Source organism: Nycticebus coucang, chromosome 1 (genome assembly GCF_027406575.1).
Source record: "Nycticebus coucang isolate mNycCou1 chromosome 1, mNycCou1.pri, whole genome shotgun sequence".
Classification (NCBI taxonomy): Eukaryota; Metazoa; Chordata; class Mammalia; order Primates; family Lorisidae; genus Nycticebus; species Nycticebus coucang.
Window position 1 is genome coordinate 154977005 of NC_069780.1, and position 25332 is coordinate 155002336.

At 38.1% G+C, this 25332-nt stretch overlaps 1 protein-coding gene across 1 annotated transcript in view; it reads right to left on the bottom strand.

Annotated features, from left to right (window-relative positions):
• ITGA1 (integrin subunit alpha 1) overlaps positions 1 to 25332 on the bottom strand; it is a 164563-nt gene that overhangs the window by 38202 nt on the left and 101029 nt on the right. Inside the window, exons 8-12 of the mRNA XM_053590825.1 lie at positions 21765 to 21915; positions 11963 to 12128; positions 8355 to 8428; positions 7536 to 7677; positions 3008 to 3150 (exon numbers count right to left, since the gene is read on the bottom strand). Coding sequence (XP_053446800.1) covers positions 3008 to 3150; positions 7536 to 7677; positions 8355 to 8428; positions 11963 to 12128; positions 21765 to 21915 — 676 coding nt within the window. The remainder of the gene's footprint in view (positions 1 to 3007; positions 3151 to 7535; positions 7678 to 8354; positions 8429 to 11962; positions 12129 to 21764; positions 21916 to 25332) is intronic.

The window sequence follows — 25332 nt, forward strand, 5'->3', positions numbered from 1 at the left end:
ACTTTCCTTGGGGCTCAGACCTGTGATTTTCTTTTACTCTAGATGCCCAATCCTTTCCAAATGTACCCACTATGGCTGCAGTCCCCACAGCAGACTGGTACAGGTCTGTGCTGTGACAGGAACGAGGCTGCCCAGCAGGAGGTCGGAGGGGACAAGCGTGAAGAGCAAAGCCGCATCTGTATTTGCAGCTGCTCCCCATCTCCTGCATTACCGCCTGAGCTCCGCCTCCTGCAGACCAGGGGCAGCGTTAGATTTTCAGAGGAGTGTGCACCCTACTATAAACTGCCTTGGCAAGGATTCTACGTTGCACCCTCCCTATGAGAATCTAATACTTGATGATCTGAGGCAAAGCTGAGATGGTGTGCTAGCACTGGGACCATCTAGTTGCAAGAAAACAAGCTCGGGGCTCCCACGGAATCTGCATTATGGTGAGTTGTATAATTATTTCATTATATATTACAATGTAATAATAATAGAAATAAAGTGCACAATAAATGTAATGCACTTGAATCATCCTGAAACTAATCCTCCTGCTGACCCCTGGTCTATGGAAAAATTGTCTTCCGTGAAACCAGTCCCTGGTGCCAAAAAGGGTGGGGATCACTGCTGACAGCAGCAGGTGACGTTGACAGTGTCACTCTCAAGGCTCCAGTTCCACATCTCCAGTCATTGCTGGACATCTGAACAACGCTAGACATTGTTAGACACTGGCTTCTCTCACAGGCTTCAGGGAAGCTTACAAGATTTTTTTAAAAGCTGAATTGACTATAAACATAAATAAAATTCAAGATCTGGCAACTCGTAAGATCTGGCCCATCATTCCCACATGGCCATTTGGAGCTGAACGGAGCTCACTGGCTGTCCAGGGCCCTGGTCTGCAAGGCCTCCTGGTGCCCGATGCCCAGCTGCTTTACTCAGGCAGCCAGGCATCAGCTGTTTTCATTTTACTTTACTGGCACCTGCAGACCTTTGAATTTGTGCCTACTGTTACAGGGAACATGTCTAAAAAACAAACATCATTTTAAAATAATACCTAAACAGTCTAGTCATGGCGTTACCTTTCCCTCAGATCCCCGGGTTGAAACTGAAATCCTCTCCTTGGCTTTGATTTGCAATTTCGCTCTTCCTGTCTTGTAGACAATTAATAGAGTGATAAGGGACCTATGAGACCATCTAAGTCAGGCGTCCTCAAACTTTTTAAACAGGGGGCCAGTTCACTGTCCCTCAGACCATTGGAGGGCCAGACTATAGTTAAAAAAAAAAACAAAACTATGAACAAATTCCTATGCACACTGCACATATCTTATTTTGAAGTAAAAAAACAAAATGGGAACAAATATAATCACACCGCCTCATGTGGCCCGCGGGCCGCAGTTTGAGGACTCCTGATAAGTGCTTCCTTCTACTCACGTCAGTTCCTCCTCATTACACATATCACACCTCTTCCTTTTCCGTTTTTATTGCTGATATCTCATTCTAGAGTCTTCTTACTTCCTCCGTGAACTACAACAATAGCCTTATTTTTGTTGCTGATGCATTTTAGGAGCGTTAAATGCTGATGCATTTTAATAACACCCTTTCACCTAGTGTATGAGAATCTAACCTTTACTTTAATTCTGTTCCCCTGGGAATCTGCTCAGGCTAGAATTTCAACTGCAAGGCTAAGCAGCAATAGGGTAACAATAACTCGGACTGGGACATTGCATTTAGGCTATGTGCGACTATAAATGAACTCTACGTCCCTGATGGAGATGAGCTATTTTGGGCTTGCTAGAGTTCAGCGACTCTTGTAACTGGCATGCCTTCTGTAGAGACCCTGACAGCTGTGCCTGCAGTGTTTTCATTAAAGTTACTGGCTCCTGTCCGATGGAAGGCTTGAAAGCCAGTGCAGCTCCTGGCTCTGCCTGATGTGAATCTTCTTGCACCTGGGCTGTTGTGTGCTATGGCCGGGGCTCCTGCAGAGGAAGAAGGCTGAAGCCCCCCTGACTTCCTATTTGGTGAAGCCTAAGAAGAACCTTCCCTCCAACCCCCCATAAAGACTGTGGAATAGTTAATACAACCACATTGCAGAGCACTTGGAAAATATAGAAGACTGAAAAAATTGTTACCCAAGTTATCATGATTCAAAAATAACCAAAGAATAGCACAGTTACATGCTTCTTTCAGTTTAAAAAATATATATGGTATATAAATGATTGCATAATGCATGAATAATTTCCTAAACTACTTTTAATACTTAATTATTATCTACTAAAAATTTTCCAATTTTACATGTTACAAACAATTTTCTATTACCGCCAAGATAAAATCCAAGTTCTTAATTTGCCATTCAAATCTTCTCACAATTCAGGTCAACATTTTATCTTTTTAAATTTCCTTCACTGTTCTTTCTATATGTCTCTATTCTACCTTTTGGTCTAGACCAGTGGTTCTCAACCTTTCTAATGCCGCAATGTATTTTCCTTGTTAAAAAGGGGTTGTGACCACAGGTTGAGAACCGCTGGTCTAAACTCAGCCCAAATTTTTATCCTTTAAAAAATTTTCTGCACCAGCCCTAACTTAAAACAAATTTTCCATCTTATGAACCTACTGTCTGTGCCACTAACACTTCTATGCTTCTTAATGTTTTACATTTCTTTTCTTGTGTGTATTTGTCCATCTATATTTACATCTACTGTCTGTACCTCCAGCCCCATCCAACTGAAAGGGCCATCAAGTCACAGATGTTACAAAGGTACATCCCTCCAAAGTACCTAACATGGGATATTGGATATATGGGTATTGAATATAGAGGTATTGCTTTTTAAAAATTTTAGGGCAATAGATAGTTAATTTACATAAAGTATGAATAGATTAATTCATCATAATTTTTTATTAAATCATAACAGTATACATTAATGCATTTATGAGGTACAACGTGCTGATTTTATATACATTTTGGAATGTTTACATGTAATAATATTTTTCTTTTTTTTTTTTTTTTTTTTTTAATATTTTTCAAGTTTACCTGTTCTCCACGGAGAGTCTGGAGAATTTTGATGGCTCCATCTTCCATCCTGTAGATGACAACCTGCCCCGTGTGATTGTACCGAGGCTGTCCAGCAATATACAGCACCCCTCCAGAAGTAGTGGCCGAGTTGACTGTGTAACCTAACAAAGGAGAGATATACTATCTAGTCCTTCAAAATCTTCACGTAATAAATTCAAGGATCACTTTCCATAGCTGGAGTAATCATTTTTACATTTTTATGTGGACTTCTCTTTCTGTGAAAGTAATTTTTCTTAAATGCCTATAAGAATTTGTTGTGGTACAAGCTTTTAACGTGCTCTCTGATGACGGACCACAAGTGCTTTGTCCAGAGAAGAATTTGTTTCCCCAACCTCAGTTTTTAATTGTTGATAGGCACAAATGATATAAATAGAATGAGAGAAAAAGAAAAACTTGCACTGAACATTCCCTCACCACTCCAGTCCACCACTTTATAATAAATCAATTGTTTTTCATCTGGACACACGAGTCTGTATTATAGAAATGAACAATTTTATGGAACGGGAAGTGTAGAAAATGTGAGCCTTTTCAGTTTTGCTGCCTCAGCTTTAAAATTACTGTTTTAAATGGTTGAAGATTATTTCTCTGAATGAAGGCATAAAGACATTGCATTTATACTGCACAATGGTTCCCTGCTGGCATACTGGAACTTCAACAGTTTTTAATATTTTGGTAGTGGACTAAAGTCTGCAAAGACATCTTGGAGCACTTAATTTTTTCCTCTTTTGGATTTTTCGGCAATAAATTTATTTTTCTTTTTGACAATAAATTTCAAGTCTTTAAGTTCTTATAGTGTGCGGAAAATTGTTTCCAGAAAATTTGTACTAATTTATTCTGTGATTGGCCATAGGAGAGACAACAGTCTCATCAACTCTCTCAGGTATTGTGTATCATTGCTATTATTTAAATTTGTAGATGCTTTAATAGTTTTTAAGCACTGTGATTTTTGTTTGTGTTCATTTAATCCTCAGCTTGAATAATTTTTCATATGTCTGTTCCTTCCCCCTGTTAGCTGAGTTTTCATGCTCTTTAAAATTTTGAATTGCGTTTTTTTCCCAACTTTTAACTTTATTTGTATGTATTTTCTGTTAAAGTTATTCCAGGGCCATGAGTTTCATTTCTTCAGTTTCTTCTGGCATGCTCTTTGCTTCTGTGCAGCCTCCTCGTCTGGTTTAAAACACCATGTTCTATTTCAGTGAGGGCCTTTGCTGTGATGGGGGAGGTCAACTATGGGTTCATCCCAGCATGAGTGCTGTAAGTACAGCTGGTGAATCTTGATTGCTTTGCTTACCTGGATGTACCTTATTACAAGAGAATCTACTTATAAACCCTTAAGTTCAGCATTACCGTATGCATTTTTCAACATGTATGAGAAAATTTTTAGCACTCTTTTTGGGTCATCGACACTGCCCGACCCCACTGTTCAGCCTTGGGCCCACCTACCAGCTCTACCACTGCAGAGATAAAACGTACATGTTGCTTCTGTAAAGCTACATCTTTCCAATATTTGGTGGCATTTCAGATATGCACACTTTGATGGCCCAGGCAGTTTCACAGATGTTTTTAGGTGAACATGAAAATTTCAACCTTTTGATTAACATGATTTTGTGCGTTTTCCTGGGTTAAGTGAACAGTGAGCCATTTTTAGAGATCACTTCAGGTCGCTTATAGGAAAAGCTTGAATTGTGTCTTTAAGGCAGATTATCACTCTTTTTTGAGTGAAGAGTTCTTTGTGCCTCTCGAAAACAGAGCTAAATTAATGGATAAAAATCACTGTATGCAATTCTACAGAAGGAAGAACCGTTCTAATAACCAGAGCTAGTCATCAGGGGAATGGAAGGCAGGTTACTTTTCAAAATTCCACAGAATAGATTTTCCTGCTGAGAAAAAAAGACAAACACATTCCTAACTCACTTACCAAGTAATAGTTCTACTTTCTCCTAAACTTTTTTAAAGGAATAGAGTTTTTGTACAAAAATATGTTTATTGTGCTAAGAGAACACAATTTGTCAGATGTATTATCCTTTATGAGTATTTCCCTCACATTCTGATTTCTTCATCTTTCTCTGCACTTTTTTTATTGTACATAATAGAATGTAAAATATTCTTTTCAAACATGTAATATGTTTATATTACTAACCACATGTTGCTTAAAAAATAAAAACCTTAGGGTCATACTTAAACATACATAAAATGGAAAAGAAGAAAGTGCAACACAAAGGCTAGGTGATTTTATGCCAAGGGAGGAGGGTAACAGTGTCAGTGTCTGTCGATTTTTTTTTTTTTTTTTGCAATGTTCAGAGCTGTGAATGCAAATTGAAAAAGATTCGGAAGGAGGGAGGTGGGTGGGGCCTTGGTGCATGCCACACCTTCTGGGGGCAAGACTTGATTGCAAGAGGGACTTTACCTAACAAATGCAATCAGTGTAACCTGGCTTATTGTACCCTCAATGAATCCCCAACAATAAAAAAAAAAAAGAAAGAAAAAGATTCTTTTGTAAAAAAAAAAGAGTTGAAAATCATGTTTGAGGCTGGGAGTTGTGTGATCATTTGGTTAATTATCTTTGACGATTTGGGGTTGATAATTAAAACTGTCACCTACAATCATCATGGGAAGAGTAACTGCCACTACCACTCAGGGTAATTATCACTGAGGCTCTAATATTTAAAGATAACAAAGTGGGAAGGAAAAAGGGACCCGCATAAACCTTATTTTAATAATAGGAAATAACTGCACTATGTAAACACTTACATTTTACATTGCTTCCTAAAAAATAAAAGCAAAAGATGAAAAAGAAAGGGAAATGGTTGGCATAGCCCTTTGCGTGTATCAGTGTGTGAACTGATCATCTGCTTTATTCATCTTTTTATTCTCAATTTCTAACTCGATGTTTGGCATCTTGCAGGCATCCAATATCTGTGGTGTGTTTCCTTGATCAACCCAGAATCAGGCATTTTGTTACAATGAAATAAATACTGGAATGAGAAAGAAGGGACCTGAATTGCAGTTTCAGACCTGTAGTTTCCATCCCTTAATTTCTTAATTTCAAAATGAGATGTTTGACTATATGCTCTCCAACATCTCTTTTGGTGCTAAAACTCAAAATAAATTTTAAACCCTACTCTTGTATTTTATATCACAATGCTCCAAATACTTAAAGATATGCAATGCACACTTTTTTCCCCTAATCTTCAGTTTATTCACTTTTTGCAGGGAGAAGAACTTGTAGCAGGGAATTATTTCCAAATCTGTATTCTCTAGATAATCTTTTACTGGTACACTGATAATACTTTTACCATTTTCTCTTTGTAATGTGTGGTTCTTAGAACAATGGAATACGCTAGCTGTTGTCTGACCAGTGCAGAATGTAATAGGTTTTCTATGAGAAACAGACTGGGCTTTCATTACTATGGTTCTGTGAGCATTCACAGATTTTCAGTCACCTTGTAGCTGCTGTTTACTATTATATTTTTAGTCATTTAAAACTCTGGGCATTTATTCTTCTTAAGTCCTGCTGCTTCTACAGCTTAAATAGGCGTCCTTGGTTAGGTAGATGTATGAAAGTCACAGTAAAGACCTACCACTTTCTACATAAAATAGAAAGAAAAGACAGAAAGAAAGAAGATTTGCCTCTAGGACAGAAAGATCCCAGAGAGGAATGCTAACATGCTAAAATATGGACACTTCAAGGCCAAGGTATTTGTTTTCTTTACCACCACTGCATCCTCAGTCCTGAGAACAATGCCTGGAGTAAAAAAGGAGCCCTAAAACATTTATTGAGTAGGAGCTAGGAATCCATTCCCCGAGGGTCCTTTCCATCCCAGGCCCTCCTGACTATTAACTGAGATACTCTTCTAGTGATGGGAAAGTCCCTGGGCAGCTGTCAGCCTGGTAGAGATCCTGGATAAGGTGGTACCAGACATGATCCTCATTTCTGGCAAGACTTTAGAAGACAAGATGGTCTTACGTCACTCAATTTAAGTTCAATATTTGTCTGATTGCTCGCAGATCTATTAAAGAAGAAGCTATCTGACTAACCAGAGTAAATTTTTATTTTCCAAAATTAGGATCCGTGGTAAGAAACTAATGATTGTGGATGTTTAAGAGAACAGGGAGTCTTGTCTTCAGGATGTAGGAGAATTCAACGTTTCTTTCTCGACCCCCATTTCCTGCCCACCATGTCCAAAGCTCTTCTTGAAGGTAAAGAGAATACCAGACACAGGGAAAGTGCACGTATCAGAAAGTACATGCATCAGCCTAAACCATCTCTGCACTAGATGGCCCTACTTAGAAAGAACGATTTCCATCTTCTGTTATTTTGATTAACTAAGGCTGCTCAGGGGCCTCAGCCCTTTAATAAATAGGTCCTGAAATACCTAACTCTTCACTGTCATCTTGCCACATGGTGGTAAGCCTGCAGAAATACAAGCAAATAATGCTAAATATGAAACATAAAACATCTTTCACAATTAGATCTTAATCTTACCTAAATAAGAAGCAAGAGGTTCATTCTTTTTAGACTCAAATTTAAAGGTTGTGTTTTGAGGGATTATGATTTGATTAGCTTTCTGCATGACAACTGTTCCATTCCAGTCATAGGCTCCTACTGCTCCAAGCATGACCCAGTCCTAACATGCAAACAGAGAAACAATAACATTCAATAAAAGTAATAAGAGCAAACACAAAGCATTAGCAATGTGATATGTACTGACCAAATATAACATATATCGATTTAAATAATCCTCATAATAACTCTGAGGAGATGTCATTATTATCATCTTCATTTTGCAGAAGAGGAAACTGAGGTGCAAGGTTATACAGTAAAATAACACGATTTGCAAGGACCATGATGCCTTTTCTAATGCATTTACATTAGATGACAAATATATCATTTGTGAGGGATATTCACTCTGCTTTGTTCTGGGTGCCAAGAATTCTTAGTTTTAAACAAGGAATTCTAGAAAGACCCTTTAATCCTTTGACATTGAGAAAAATACACGTTTAATATCTTTAGTAAATAATATTAGATTAAGTATTTTGTTTAATGCGATGCATAATTACATAAGTCAGAGTTCATGTTGTCTGGTTTACAGTTATGAGTGCCATGTAGTGAGCTGTATGAGACACTATGTTTTCCTAATAAGAAGCCTGCGAAATTGCATTTTTCTCTTTGAGTTAGAACATACCATCGTGGCTCAGCTATGAACTTCTTGTTGCACTTGTAATACTGATGGCTAGATGTTGATTTGGGGGAAGAAAATCTTGGAAAAAATATATTCCATTTTCTACCCAATGGTTAATGTACCTGTGAATAGTGAGCACTGAAGCCGGTCTGGGACATTTCCATTTCAAATGAAGCCGCTGACTGGTCAGCTGTAGCTGTAACATAGGAAAAGATCACCGTGAACAACTAACGGCATCTTTTGTGCACTGCTATCTCGAAGGACACAGTGACATGGTAGAACCTGTGTCTTATCAACCAAAATTTCTAGCACCTTAGGGCACATTCAGCCGCATACTATTTCTCAACCCCAAATTTCTCCATAGGCCTGAGTAGAAGACAGAGACGTTGGGGAATGGGCTACTGTCTCCGATTCTTGCCCATTAGCTTCCTCATCCTTGCTGGAGGAGGTGAGAAATCTCCATTCTTATAAGTGTAGCAAGCTATGGATGGCAGAATCCTTGGGTCCGCATGGTTTAAGTTGAATGTATTGCAGTGGGGAATTTCTGTCTCAACTCACGCCTTGGAAACACTGTCAAGCCCTTAGGCTAAACTCACTCAATATGTCACAGGGCTGAAAAAATTTCACTCACATATTTAAAGAGGTTACTCAACTCCATTGGTCCTACCCATATTTCAGGCCACAGATCTTCTCAGAATTCCATTGTTTGACCAAGGGTTTAGGGATTTCAGTTTGTATTCAGTACTAATTGCTGGCTGTGGGTACTGCTCACAGAGAGGGCTTCAGGCTACATACATTCAATCACATACTTTTCAAAGATCTTATACCCATTTTGAAGTTCTTTACCGAAGTACAGAGATAATCCAGAGCATTCTATGGACTTGTACTACTTTCAAATTATTCTCAAAATACTCACAAACCCAAAGCCACAACTTCCAGAGGGAATTGATGGAATGTTGATCTACTTGCTTGGAGTAGGGAGTCACAGATTTATTTGATTTGGCCTTGCAGATAAGTTAAAAATAGCACTTAATTTTAAGAAAGTCAGTCTGCCCTTTCATGGAGGATGCATGAGAACAATCAAATTTGTGAAATTAAACCTACTTCCTAGTTATTTATTGGCATAAAATTGTAAACAGATACATCAGCAATTTCCCTTTCACATAGGATTAGATTAAATGGGGCAATCAATCAAGAATTCAAATTTAACATTTCAATCTCTTTGTACAAATTGCTCCCTAGTTTTAATGACTGAGGTGCACTTTAACTTGAATTTAAATGTGTATTTTAAGTCCACATGCTTTAAGGTGATTTCTCTCTTATCCTTGCAACATCAATAAAAAGAAAGCAGCAGAAACCTGAATATTCCCAACCTGCCTCCTGATGTTCTGCCTGCACTTGAGGAGAGCGAGAGGGAAGCTGTGAGACTTTCTTCCTGCTGCATTGATAGTCCCTCGTGTGTTCCCGAGGCTTCTTGCTGGACACTCCTCCCTGAATTGTTTCTGAGTGCTGAGCTCACGGCTCTAACCACTGTTCAGCCACTGGTTAGGAATCTAACCATTTCTCCCAGTGCTTGCTGGGAAAGGGAGACATTCGATCATTCTCTCACTGTACTGGGCAAGTCCTTGGTTTACCTCCCTCACGAGGGGGACTGTCCTTGGGAAGCAGGACCTTCATAATTGGAGCTACTTACCATCTTAAGGTAAATGTTGACAGGAAAGGAAGATTTCCCAAATAACAAGGAAATAAAGCCTTTTGGATTTCATTATAAAAAAAAAAAAAAAAGAAATAATCTAGCCAAAACACTGCTTTTGGTCTGCCTTGATAGTGGAGCAACAAAGATATGGAAGACATTTTTAATCTGCAGAGTTTCTTATAAATGGTTTTATTTTTAAATATAGAGGTTTCTTGGAGTGTTTGGACACTCCAATTGTGTAATCTTTAACCCCCAGGGTGGTCAGGTTAGAAATAATGGGAAAATGTTATCTCAGGCAAATTGACATCCCTCCTCCACCCCACCTGATATGGGTTCATTTTTGCCAGTCTTGGGTTACTTGCTTACTAAGAGGAGATTTAGAAATGACACAATATTATATTTAGCTATCTAATATAACTAAACAATTTTTCTTTGAAATGACTTTCACAGACTGTTTCTATCATATCTTGGCCCATTTTACTGAAAATTAAAAGTACACAATGACTTGGAACCTTATGTGTTTTTCTTAAGGCCAGCCAAGCTCATAATCGGCTCTATTGGTAAATGACAGTGGGATTGCTGTTGAGACCAAAGCCACTTAAAAATGCCTTGTCCAGAGAGCACAGGACAGCTGAGTTCTTTAGAAGCAGCTGTGACTTCAGACTGGTCAACAATTTGAGTGTTTTGTTTCTAAAGGCACAAGGGAAATGGGACAAGAGGAATGTGGTGTGGATGGGCTGTCGATCCCTGTCACTCGAAATCAAACTGCCCATGTACTGACTACAACCGAGTCATGAAATCAACAGAGTGGAGACAGCCAGCATTTTTATTTTATTTTTTATTTTTTTACTGAACAAGACGAGGGTAGAATGGAAGAGATGAGAACTCACCACAGCACATTGCCTATAATGAGAATCATTTTGTGAAACTTTGTTTTATTTCTACAAGTACGTGTTTGTGTACACTGAGTCATGAAACAAATGTATTTATAATTGTGGGTCCTTCTAAAAAAAATTGAGAGCCCTTCCTCTAAATCAATTTCTCTCCTTTCTATTCATTTTAAAATTCTGTTTGTCAGTCACTTTGTGTGCATTTTCCCAGCTCCTTGATCTTTAGGGAAATGGTCCACTTTTCTCATTCCTATCTTATCTTTCTGTTTTCTACTATTAGATCGTATCAGGGAGACTGGGAACATGTTTTTCAATTCCAATTGTGAGATGCAGAAACAACAGTCTTTGGTGTGTCCTCAGAAGGACAGAATCAATAGATTTGGAGGTCGCATCAGGGCAAAATGATTCTCTGGTGGTTTTTCATCCTAGGTGGAGAAAAATGGGGAAGGTTCCCTAAAGATCATTAGTGAACACGAAGAAAGAAGCTTTGCTGGGCTGCCTGGCTTAACAATCCTGAAGACTGTTTGCCAGAAACTAACTACCAAAGGCAGAGGGAAGAACTCCTTGAGTTGAAAACTCAAAGAAAACTCTACAAAATAATATGATTTGGTCAAATACAGTGAACCAATGATTCACAGCCATCGGAGTTGGGGCAAAGTTCCATGAAGATGTTTAAAATGGGCAAGGAGTAAAATACAGGGAAAATAAGTGAACGATGATGTTATTGCATAAAAACCCTCTTTTAGGAGCTCAAAACGAAACAAAGAAACAAATAAAAAAAGGAAAACAATCTCCAAAACTTGAGGTAGCTTCTTCATTTTCTAAATTTATTTTACAGAAAAGAAATAAAGTACCTGGAAACATTTTTTTTTCCTTGCATGTCTACATAGACCGTTGTCTTCATTAACAATCATGTCAGCATTGTCCTGCCAGCTCCTTACACAAAGAGAGTCTGTAGCAGACACAGTGCTATGAGGAACAGTCACCTTAGTGACAGATTTATATAAAAGGGTATTGTTCCATGCTGCCGGTCGCACACAGTAAAACATGCATTAGTGATGTGTAAGGAACGAATGCAAAACGCCGTTACGCTGAGTTTGAACTGCAGCAGAAGAGTGTACACAAATAATAGAAGCACTCATACCTTCGAGGGCAAATATTCTTTCTCCCAGAGCTTTAACAATGGTGACGAGAGCCAATTCATCAGAGACGTTGAAGAAATGCTTTTCCGTGGGCTCACTTGCAATCGATTTTATTTCCTCCACAAATTTTTCAGTGCTTAAATTTCCTCGGTTATAGCTGCCAAGAATCTAAGACACAACAAAAATGGCCAGAGTATATTTTACATTCCATGTGTTGGATCTTAAGCATTTTTTTTCCCAGTAAACAAGAGTACCTTAGCCTAATGCAATTTTTATGTACTTCCACATTTGTGGAAAAGTAATTTTTAGGATGCATAGATGATATAATATTAACTGTTACATAAACACTGACATCAGTATAGAAAAATATAAAGAACAACCATGTGGGTGTGAAAACTTCTTTCCTTGCATTCCTGTTTATTAACAGCTGTGTCTTAAAATCTGACAGTTCAAAAGTGGCATTATAGTTTCTGAATGTCTCTGGTAATATTCCAGCTGGTGACATATCATTTGCTGACAAAGGGGATCAGCAAGTAAATTGCTTGATCCTGAATGGGAAGCGTTTCCTGAAACTGTTACCAGAGGATAGTCCAACACATATATTTTTAAACAGATACTGGACTAAGTAGTAATGTAAGTTGGCAATCTAGAAAATAAACAATTAGGATATTCATATTTGAAACCAAATGCTGACGACAGGGGCATTCTTTTTCATAGACAGTAAAGAGAGGCAGGAATTCTCTGTTATGGTTAACCATAATTATTTAGATGTCCAAGCAGATTTTCTCAAACCTTTAGTGGTTTTTTTTTAAGGTCAGGTTTATTGAGATATAATTTGTATAAAGTAAAATGAACCCTTTTCAGATGTACAATTCCATAAATTTCGACAAACTGATACAGTTGTGTTACTACCACAATGAGGTAGAGAATATTTTTATCGCCCCCCAAAAGTTCCTTCTTGTCCCTTTGTAATCCCTTCTTCCCTTACTTTCCCCCCGTGACTGGGACAATGCTCTGTTCCTTTAGCTTTGATTTTCTCAGACTGCCCTATTGAAGGGCTCATACAGTTTGCCGCCCTTTGTGTCTGGCTTCTGAGAATGAACCGTGCTGCTGTAACTGTCAGCAGTTCAGTCCTGTTCATTGCAGAGTCAGATCCCATTGTACAAAATGACATCATAAATAAAGAGCACCAGGGTTTATTTATTGAGGACATTCGGGTTGTTTTCGGTTTCAAGGTATTATGAATAAAGCTGCTGCAAATATTCCCATGATCTTTGTGGAGACCTATATTCTTTTCTCTTGAGTAATGACCTAGGAGTGGGGGTGCTGGGTCATACAGGAAGTGAATGCTTCCTTCCAAAGAAATCACCAGTTTGTATCCCAGTGTAATTATTCCATCTCGCCATTTTACCACTCCCACCAGCAATGTGTGAGCAACTCAGTTGCTCTGCATTCTTGTCAACATTTGATATTGCCACTTTTCTTTGTTCACTTATTTTAGTTTCAGCAATTTTACTGGTGTGCAGAGGTGTCTTATTTAATGTGAATTTCCCAAATGACTAATGACATTGACACACTTTCCTGTGCTCATTTACCTGGCACTTCTCCCTTGCTGCAGTGTCTGCCAGAATCTTTTGCCCACTTAAAAGCAAAAGCAAAAAACACGTTCCCTTTCCTTTTATTGTGTTTTAAGAGTTCCGCATGTATTCTGGATAAGAGTCCCGTCTGAGTTTTGCAAACGTTTTCTTCCTGTCTGTGGGTTGTTTTCTCATTGTCTTAACAGTATCATCCAAAGAGCAGAAGTTTCACATTTCGATGAAATCCCAATAATTTTTTTTTAAGGTTTGTGCTTTTTCTGTCTAAAAATTTAGTTATTCATGTCAATATTTCTTAAAATTTAGTTTTAAACACAATGACGTTAATTTTTGAAAAACAATATGCAAATTAAAATGCAAAAATGTTAAAAACTTTCAACATATAGATATGACCTAATTCTATTTTTTAAATAGCATAACTACACAGGCATAAAAAAGGGGAAGAATTTGTACCTTTTATTTTTATGAGGAGACTATTTTTAAAATAAAAATACCACTTTAGTAATAAAAAAAATAGAGGTTTAGTTTCTCCCTCATTGTAAGTGTTACTTGAGGATTATTACTTTGGTTTTATCTTTTTTTTCCTTGTAGTGTTCATGGCATCTTTGCTGCCATAACCTGAACTGGAAACAATCCGTATGTCCATAAATAGTAGAGGACAAACTGTGGTGTATCATACAATGGATGATAATGAAAGAACCACCAATACATGAAGCGTTAAGAGTAATAATTATGTTGAATGAAGCTAAGCACAAATTATACACTGAATGGTTTCAGTTATATGAAATTCAAGAATAGGCAACCTAAGTAAGCTATGGCGGTATGTCACACCACACAGGGGTGTGCATTAAAGATGAAAGAAACCCCCACTGCTAGGTATATGTCCAAAGAGGAAGAAAACCAGCGTATTGAAGAAACTTCCATGTTTGTTGCAGCACTAATCACAATAGCCAAGAGATGGAATTAACCTGTCTATCAACAATCAAATCAATAAAAAGATGTGGTGTGGTATCTATACACAATGGAATATCATTCAGCCATAAAAAAGAATGAAATCCTGGCATTTGCAGCAACATGGATGGAACTGGAGAACATTATGTTAAGAGAAATAAGCCAGGCCCAGAAAGACAACTATTGCATGTTCTCATTCAAATGTGGGAGCTATAAAACTGGATCTTATAGCAGCCAGTATAGCCTATGGCTAGGAGGAGAGAGAGTTATAAGAAATACCTGTACAGCTCAGTGGAACACCTTAGTGAAAAGGGCATGGAGAGGGAGTTAGCTCTCCTAACAAGCATGAGAGCTCTCCAGATGAGAGCAGTGGTGAATTGTGTGGAGAGGCACGAGATCAGCCTTATATTAGGCTGGAGGAGAGGGCGGTCGGGAGCATGCACATTCTATCACGGACCCGCTTACTCTGACTGTCTCCTCTCCTGCCTGCAGAACGCCCGGACGGCATCTTTGCTGAAGATTTCCAAGCTCTACTAAAGACTAAGGTCTATCTTTCTGAGAAGGCTGCCTTACTCTCTCTAAGACACTCTCTCTCTCCAGCTAAAGTAGATAGCCCTCAGGCACCTAACAGACCTGAGCAAGGGAACTTAGCGGTCTACGTCCGGAACCTAGTTAAGCCGGCCAGTCCTGGGCCCTGACAGGATCTCATGGAGATAGTGAATAGAATGGAAATTACTAGAGGCTGGAAATGGTACTAAGGAGCAGGAGACTCAGAGGGGTTGGTTAATGCTTACAAAAATATAGGAAGGCAGAACGAATAGTATCTAGTGTTTGGTAGCACAATAGGTAAACTACATTAACAATAATTTATTGTATATTTTGAAGTAGTTAGAAAAAAGAAGATTGGGAATGTTCCCAACACAAAGAAATGATAAATGTTTGGAATGATGGATAATCCATGTACCCAGATTTGATCATGACACATTCTATGATTGCATCAAAATATCACACATATCCTGTGAATGTGTACAACCATGATATATCCATGAAAACTAAAATAAATTTTAAAAAAGGAAAGAAAGCACAAGGGAACTCTCTGGAGGAGAGGGAATTGATCTATATTTTGAGTGAGGTGTTAGTCACCTGGGTGTACAAAATTTTTTAAATTCATCGAATTATTCACTTTGTGCATACTTTTCACACTGAAATTTTGCATTTCACTGAATTGTGAATGTTATTTCAATTTGTAAAAAACTGAATGAACTCTGTGGACCCACAACAATATGGATGAATCTGAGAAATAGAGCAATCAGTTTAAACAGTTCCAAAATATTACATACAGCATGACATCCTTTTTATAAAGTTGAAAACAATGAAATACTATTAAAATTTCGTTTTTTCAGCTACTTGGAAGGCTGAGGCAAGAGAATCGCTTAAGCCCAAGAATTTGAAGTTGCTGTGAGCTGTGATGCCACAGCACTCTACCCAGGGCAATAAATGAGAATCTGTCTCAAAAAGAAAAAAAAAGGAAAAAAGATTATTTTTTTTCAGATATATACGGATGACAAAAGATTATTTTAAAAAGCAGAATAAGCGTTGATGGATACAGAATTTGTGATGATAGCTATGCAGGTGGTGAATGTGGTCAGATGTAGTTGTCAAAGAAGAGAGCTAGCTTCCATTTGGGGTGGTAGGTATATGCATATTTATTAGTATAAATAAGCAGATATGGTCATAAATGCAGAAACAAATAAATAGAGTATTGTTTTGACAAGTGATTAGAATGTGACATGTACCAAGGATCACGATTAATTCAAGGCTGTGATTCTAGAATCTAAACAGCAAAGGAATAACTATGCTTTGTCCTATTATTGATTTTTTTTAGAATACCCAACTCCTCTAAGGAGAAGGAGAATGCTGGCTTCCAATGACCACAAAAATGCTGTAATTTTCTCGTATCCCTTTCTGTTTTGTAATAACAGCCTTGTTTGGCATCATTAGAAACACCTCATAGAGGCTTCACAGAGCTATTACAGAGGGGACTTCCAGTACCCTGCGGATCACAGTTCTGCATTGTGGACGGGGAGGATAATAGATGCAAAGCCCCTGCCCTCTCCTCTAAGCCCACCACTCCCAGCGCCTGCATAGATTTTCTTCTCTGCATATCTACATGCACTTTTTTTAAAGTTTGATTCAGTATGGTAGTTTAAAAAACTGATATTAAAAATACAGATACAGATTTTCAGTTATAGAAAGTTAAGGAAGAACTAAAATTACCATTTAAACTGTTGCTGTTGATGATGTACAACAGACGTATTTATTTGTATCATAAACTGGTAATGGTTTAGAGGGTATTGACCGAATTATCATAATGCACACCAAATGTTAATGTGAGAACCTAAGGCATGTGCCATCTAGTCTGACAAGCGGTGCAGCCATTTTTTGAATTCTTGTTACTACAGAGAAGGTGGTGGCGGACTTATTCCCAGTTCTTTCCCCTTGATTGAGTAACACCCTCGCCCTTTCTCCAGGGAATATTAGGGACTAACCCAGAGGAAATACACATGGTACTACTATGCCTCTCAGTATCCGAGGACTTCAGGGCACCCACCTGCTTCTAGGCACCTCTTTCTTAGCTCCCTCACCTGCTAAAGGGAGTTATGAGAGGTAATACACTATGCTGGTGAAGCACTCTGAGCTGCTTGGAAGAAGCACAGAGTTTCTAAAGAAAACTGGAGCTGGCTATAAGGTAATTGACAGATCATTTGAGTAGCTTTCTGATTTTTGAACTTATTCTCTGCTAGGATGTGCAGACTTTAGGTAAAAAGGGCTACCTATACCAAGAGCTTGCAAATTGCACCAGAAACAAAATGTCATGTTCTGTCTGCTTTGCTGAAAAGCAAGTGTCAAACATCAGAAGCTGTTAATATTTGAACAACGACCATGGGTGCTCTTTCCCATTTTAGCTAACTGACAGGGAAGCAATTAAGGGAAAGATAGTAAAACATTGCTCAGGTAGGGAAGGGAAACCCCAGGGCATTGTCCTTATACATTGAACAAATCCTGCCTCATTTAAATACAATTATTGGGATGTTCTTCTCACAAAATTGGGTATCTCATCATATCTGGGATATATATGATCCAGAACAAGGATGGAAAGGGCAGGAGAGAGCCTCCGTGCTCCAGAGGAAACTCGACATCCATTATTATAGTATGACAGCAGACAAACCGTTGGATTTCCTTTGTCAGTAATTTTGCTACCGATAGGTTTCTTTTAGATTCATACAAATTCTACATCATGTGAAGAAGGAAAGACTCCATTGATTGACTTGATTTATTCTATAGATTCTATGAGATCCTTGACTGAAATATCACCATCTTTTTTCCTTAAATCCTATTTAGAATATTCTATATTCCCTATCAGAGCCACACATTCATTTCATTTCATATATAAAATTAAGAAGTTGGATATACACATAAAAAAATAACCACTTTTGGACAATGCATGACTGAGGGTCTTAGCTGTGATGTGAATATTATCAGCTATTCATTAGTCCTGTGTATGAGACAGGGTAAAGACAAACAGTTAAAATTCAATAAAAATATGCCCATGTGACATACTTAAAGATTAAAAATAAATGTATAAATACAATACAGGTGGAGCATCCCTAATCCAAAAATCCAAGATCTGAAATGTTACAAAATCCAAAACATTTTGAGCACTAATGTGATGCCACAAGTAGAAAATCACACATGTAAGCACTTGAAAAACTTTGTTTTATGTGGAAAATTATTATTTTTTATTTTATTCATTTATTTATTTTTTAATTGAGACAGAGTCTCACTTTGTTGCCCTTGGTAGAGTGCCATGGCGTGGCAGCTCACAGTGATTCTCCTGCCTCAGCCTCCCGAGTAGCTGGCACTACTATGTGCAAAATTATTAAAAATATTATATAAAATTACCTTCAGGGTAGATGTGTAAGGTATGTATGAAACATAAATGAATTTTGTGTTTAGACCTAGGCCTTCTAAATATATAAGCAAATATTCCAAACTCTGAAAAAGTTAAAAAAACCAATAAAAAAATCTATCTAAAACATCTCTGGTCCCAAGCATTTCACATAAGAGCTATTTAACCTCTATGGGAATATTTACTTGGAATAAATATAAGAGAAAAGAAATCTCATGAGTTACTGTGACTCACCTATAGTTTTGGATTATTTTTTGCCACAGAATAAAAATGAAAATAAAAAAAAACATATTTTGATTCTTTATCCGATGTCCTGGTAGCTTATAAAAACATTATTTTCTATGAATGAGAAGAAATTAAAAAAAACTTCAAAATTATTCTTGTTTCATTTAACACAAGTATGTCAAGCCCAAGAATTTTGGATTGTGCTTTATATTTATCTGGATTAGACATTCCTTGAGGTAGGACTGTCAAATGTAAAGTGTGAAGATCATTTAATACATGTAGAATAGTTCCTTTCATGTGAAAAAACATTGACATTTTAAGATTTTTTTCTACCATCTCCTATTTTCATCAGAATGCTGTAGGTGATTCACACTTCACAGCCATTATTATCTAAGATTAGATCCTGTACATAAAATGGGCCCCTGATAGTAATATCTGGTACCCTCAAGTGACAGATACAGAGAGCCAGAAATGGAGAACTCAAAACGCGCTCAGGACTCTCCCCAAATCTGAACGCTTAATAGGAAATGGTAGTGGTTTTATTGCAGGGTGCTCATACGATCAATAGTCCATCCTTTGGGGGCAGCTGTCTTTCTGCCAAACACATCTCCGTGGTGTTCAGGACTGATGGTGAGTAAAAGGAGAGAGCAGAAGGAACAATCCAGGAAGTAACGGGGCCGGACCTCCAGTTAAATTTGATTACATGCCGCATGAGTGAGCCTCAAGAAATGCCTAAAACATTTCTGTGTTAATATACAAAGTAGAGGAAGTAAAAGAACTATCTTATTTTCTAGTATGCTACAAAAAAAAAATAATAATACCTGATTCACTAGGGAAAAATATGAGTTAAAAGTAATCCCAAACACCCTTGGTAAGTGAAAATTTCCCATAAGTGTTCATTTATACCATTCCCCAAAATCAGTTTGATAAGAATTCATTGATTAAAATAGAAAGGAACTTATGATTATATGGTTCTCCATGAATATCAGTGGACTTATGAAACCTCTTTTTGACTAGAGGAGAAACAAAGTCTGAATCATCACGTAGGAACCCGATAAAGGATGACTCAAGTGTATGAAATACTGACTATGTAGCCAGATGCAATGCACATAATGCATTTAAAATTCAAAGGTCATTCACTGATGTTTTCTTTCTAGTGAAGTTTCCCTAACTCTACTAATGCATACGATGGCTAACACTGCTCGCAGCCGGCATCATGATACTTGGAATGCCAGACTATATCCTCTGGGAGGAGGCAGAGCAAATGACAGCACTTTAATATCCAGCTATTTGGGACAAATTGGGCAGCTGCTGGCTTTGCAATACTGAAGGGACTAACTGTAGACTCTGATCGTCACTGGCATTTGGACAGTGTCTTTGAGTGAAGACTGGGCCGTGTGAATTATTTTCAACCATTGAAGACATCACAGTGATTATACTGAAGTAACGGGGGAATAATATATTTAATAACTGGCAAAAGATAACATATTGAAGTGAATAAGGGAAATGAGAGAAATAATGAGATACTGCAACTTTTTAAAAACATCTTATACTCCAAATTATAAGAAAACGTTGCAGTCAGAAGTTGCTGCTGTTTATATAATAACCAGATCATCCTGGTTATGCAGTGAGGAACACCTTGCCCTGGGAAGCAGTGAATCAATCATATTCTAGGACTTTTATCTATGGATGAATCTCCATTTTTCTTCCCTTCCTACAATGTTCATACTTTTGAAAGGAAAGAATAAAATCTCACTGATATTGTTTATATGATATTGTATAAAAATATAAATATGATTATTACGAAAGGGATTTTGTTGAAAAATAATTTAGGCTGATCACTTAGAGTTCTGAAATTTTTTTCCTCTGACTAATGTTTTTAAAAAATCAATTAATTCAGGAGTTAGAAGGGTCTGCTTTTCCTAAGCTGAGTCACATACTATGGAGACAAGAGTGAAAGGGCGAGAAAGGAAGTTTGGACAAATTTGTTGAGTTATAGTCTGTGGGGGGGTAGCAGTAAGTTTCTTGATGAGTCAGGGCACAGCACAATTTACTTCTAAGATCTCTTTTAGCTCCAAAAACCAATGATTTTATTATTACATGATTGCAAACTCCTTGAATTAAGAATGTTTAAGAAAAATAATGTTTATTGCGTGCCTAGCTTGCCACTATGCTAGACATTCGCAGTCATTATCTTACTGATTCTTTGAGAGAGAGAGAGAAATAACATTACCCCATTTTTCATATAAAAAAGTTGAAGCTCAGTGTATTTACTAACTTGTCTGCTAGTCAGAGCCTGAATAAAGATCTTTCTGGCTCTGAAATAACAGTGTCTTCGGCCCATGCCCACCCTCACCCTTCTACTTCCCACTCTGGGAAACAACATAACCTTGAATGTCATCCATCGCAAGGTGGACTGTCCCAGAGTTGTGGGAGGGGCATATCCTTGATGACTTCACATTATCTATTATGACTATTATGAATCATGTCCTGATTCCAGACTCCCAAATTTCAGGAAGAATTATTATTAATTAGCAGGCAATGAGTTTATTCCCGAGCATATTTTCAGGTTCCTTTTCTCTTTTCCTCCCTCCCTCCTGCCTTCTTTCCTTCCTTCCTTCTTTGCTTTCTTCTTTCCCCGTCTTCCCTTCCCTCTAGCCCTCCCTCTTCCTAACCTTATTTCTTTTCTCCCTCCTTTCTATCATTTGTCCTCCTTCTCACCCTCTTTCCCTCCTTTCCTCCTCCTTCCCCCCTCTATTTCTGTCCCTCTCTTTTTCTCACTCCCTCCTGGTTTTTCTTCCTTCTTCTTCCTTTCATCTTTCCTTATTGTCTTCCTTTTTTGCCTTTAAGTGATTATTGAGTGCCTGTTTGGCCTGGCAGCGTTTTGGGTAATGGTCACACAGAAGGAGCAAGACCCAAGCCCATCCTCACAGGGCTTCCTTTCAAATGGAGAAACGTCTCTTTCCAACCTTGTTTGTGTAACTTTCATAAAATTGGCTCTATATGCACACAGCTCTTCTCTCCACACTAGAGTTTGAAGGCCATCTCTAGCAAGGTACTTACAGCTATGGAAAACCGTTGAATGTTCTCATCTTCACAGTCTTGGATGACCTTGTTCAGTCGATGGTTGTCATGAGACTCTCCATCAGTCACAATAACCATGACTTTTTTAACTCCCCTTCGGGCACCCCGGGCTTCAGTGAATGCCTCCTTTCTGAAGGACAAAAGAGAGGCTGATCCAACACTACTGTAAGGTCAGGCAGAGTGAGAAACCAAACTAAACCAATGACAACTCAAGGTATCCTGCTGCTTCCCTCCAAAATTAACATCAATGCCCAGTGCTCAAGCTGGGAGGCATGATGACCCTTATTTGTAATGGGTTTAGATTGGGTCCAGGTGATGAAGAGGTGACTGCTTTGCTAATTACCACACACTCCATATCTAAAGGCAGCAATATTTTATTCTTTCGAAACTTCAAAAGAAGGGTATGACTGAGACATACATCAGGTTCAGAGAATGTGAGATCTATAAACACTCTCCCAGCTGCTATTCCCCTTTTCTCACTTGACAGGCTTCTTTCCTTCTGCTTCTGGCAGAAACTTTGGCTTGAGACCTCACTTCCCCTACACCTACTCTGGCACGAGAAGGGGAGAGGAGAGAGAACAGAGTCTTTGTGAGACCGAGTGTTTGAGTAACCTAAGCATGGGGGAAAATCAGACATGGGAATAAAAGACAGCAGATGGTCTACTTCATTGGCTCAGGCACAATTTTAGGGGGCATAGAGGTGTAGGGGGAGTTACAGAAGATTTTGTCTGAGCTAGGTGTTAGGACAGAGAATGCTGAGGGGGAGGATGTTGCATGGAGAGAAAGGAAAATACTATATAGCTTAAATGCAAAGAAAGAAACTTCAATTTAATTTAACAAGCATTTATGTAAAGAGATAGTAGATAGGAGATACAGACAAATTTCTATTGGCAAATTTCCTTGGCGTGTCCCAAACTGCCACTGTTTTACTATGACCAAAATGAAATGTCCAAAGGAACCATTCAATGCAATAATCGCTGCACTTTATACCAAAATTTTTGAAATGTTATAGGAAATCCTTTCATTATTTTAGTACTAGTAAAAGGTACTCATCTCTTCCGAGACTCCAGAGAGGAAAATGATTTGAGTAACAGGAAATAATGGGGGGGTGATATGTATGTATGAACAAATAAAGCAAAACCTCTCTTCAACTAACATTTCAAACAGTTGGCACAATACACATGAGTTGTACCATAGGTACACAATCAGTGAACAATAGTAGGTGTCTTTGAGCAGGGGAAGAGGATACTGGTGATGCGGACAAAGGGATTTTATAAGTGATTATTTTTCCTTTAAAAAGATTCAAATATGACAAGGTGTTGACAGCTATTACTTCTTATACTATGTTTTATACTGCCTATTTTTCTTACATTTTTTGAAAGAAAGAACAATTTTATTAAAAAATAAAAACAAGGAACTGTGTCTTTCTGTTCTCTGTACTTGATGAAAACTCTCTCCTTGATCAATGCTGAGTCAGGTGTCTCTAAGGTCTCCTCTAGATGACGCTCGGATGTTGGGCTCTGACCTTGACCCGGTCAGTTCAGTTTTAGAATCCTGCTGAGTCAGTTTTGTGAAAATCCCCCAACTTTGTTGTCTGATCAAATTCCTCATTCTCCACACTGCAAATCTTACCATCCTGGCCTACAATATTGTGATACAATATGTTAAAATGTTTAATTGATGAGCCATTAGGCCAACACAGCCCTGGTGCTTTAGCTTCCTACGTAACCAAACCCAAACCCAATTCAATGTAAACAGTGGAACAAAACTTTACTAATCAGAAGCCACCAACTAGCCTCTGACTAGAGAATTTATCAATCGGAAACTTCCAACTAACCTCTAACTACCAGATCATACTCAAACTCGGCAAATGCCTAGCTGTAGTCAATCAAGTAATTTTTTTACCTTCTTTCTGCTTTCAGCCTATAAAATTCTGCTGCTCACACTGCTCCCTGAACCTCTTCAGGTTCTCAATGCTGCCTGGTTCATAAATCATTTTCTGCTGAAATAAACTTTGTTAAATTTAATTTGTTGACAGTTTTTGTCACACTTTATGGGGGCAAGACATGATTGCAAGAGGGACTTTACCTAACAATTGCAATCAGTGTAACTGGCTTATTGTACCCTCAATGAATCCCCAACAATAAAAAAAAAAAAAAAGAAATACTTGTTTTTTCTCTACCCTAGTTTCTGGCACAGAGTTCCTAAAACACGTGTAATTTCCTGAGTGATAGGGATACTAGGTACATCTTTTGTTCTAATATTTGGTCTTTAACCTGGGTTCCTGACATAGAGCTCCTAATCTGTTGGAATTTCCTGGGTGATAGGAGTGTCTTTTGTTCTATTAAGGTGACTCTTACTGGGCTCCTAATGAGGGCTGGTCACCAGGAAGATGAAGCCATTATTAAAAGCCTCATTCTCCAGGAAGGACAGAAGAATGAGACATTGAGTTAGTCATCCATCATGCCTGCAAATTCCTGAACCATGGGGTTCACAGAGCTTCCATGTTGATGAATACATGGAGGGGTGTGCCCCAGGAGGGCAGGGAAGCTGTGATCCCCTTCTCTTCTACCTTTTTCAACGAATCTCTTGCTATTCCTGAGATATATCCTTTTACAAGTATAATATATGAATACAAGTAAGTAAATTGCTTTCCTGAGTTCTGTGAGCCACTCTAGCAAATACTCAAACTCAAGAAGAAGGTCCTAGGAACCTTTCCTGATTTATAGCCAAGTTAGACAGAAGTTATGGGTACCCTGAAAAACTACTGATTGCAACTGACGTCTAAAGTGGAGTGGACAGTCTTGTGATGCCTGTGGAAGTCTGCATTAACTCTGGTCAGTTTCAGAATTAAATTGTATGACACCTAGATTATGCCAGATAGCTGGATGGTGTGGGAAAATGCCCATGCAGCAGGTATCAGAAGTGAAATACAGAGAGTGTAGAAAGAAAAAAACACACTGATTTTTTCCTACTGTTGATCTGCCTTCAGAAAGAATCCCCCTTCTTCCAGGTTTCCTCTTAGTAATTTTCCACCCCCTACCCTGATGTACCATCAGCCTTCTCCTTGGCTAGAAATTCCCATTTGTGGTTATATTTGAAGATGAGCCCGATCTCTCTTGTCTCCTACCTCCCCATTGCAGTGGTTTTTCTTGAATGAAGTTTTCCTTATCATCTTCAATAAGTGCCATGAATAACTTTTGTTTAACATACTATACAAATATTTCTAACTTTTTTACATTCACAAACAAAGGAGAAAACTGATGTTAAAGGCTAATCTTTAAAAGCAATTTGGACATGGCTATCACATGAGCTTTAATCATTTTTGCAACTCAAATTCTTTAGAGAATCATTAAAACTTCTCCACATACTTAAAGATCAAGGTCATAATTGAACTGAATGAACATCAGCTGGAGGAGATGACTAAAAGACTTTTCGTAAAGAAAACCTGGCTGCTTGGAAACCAGGGCCGGTTTTATGTAAAGGAAGAACTCTCAAGTTCACATTTTTTGTTTTAAATATATTCTTTAACAAATTGTCCTTGTAA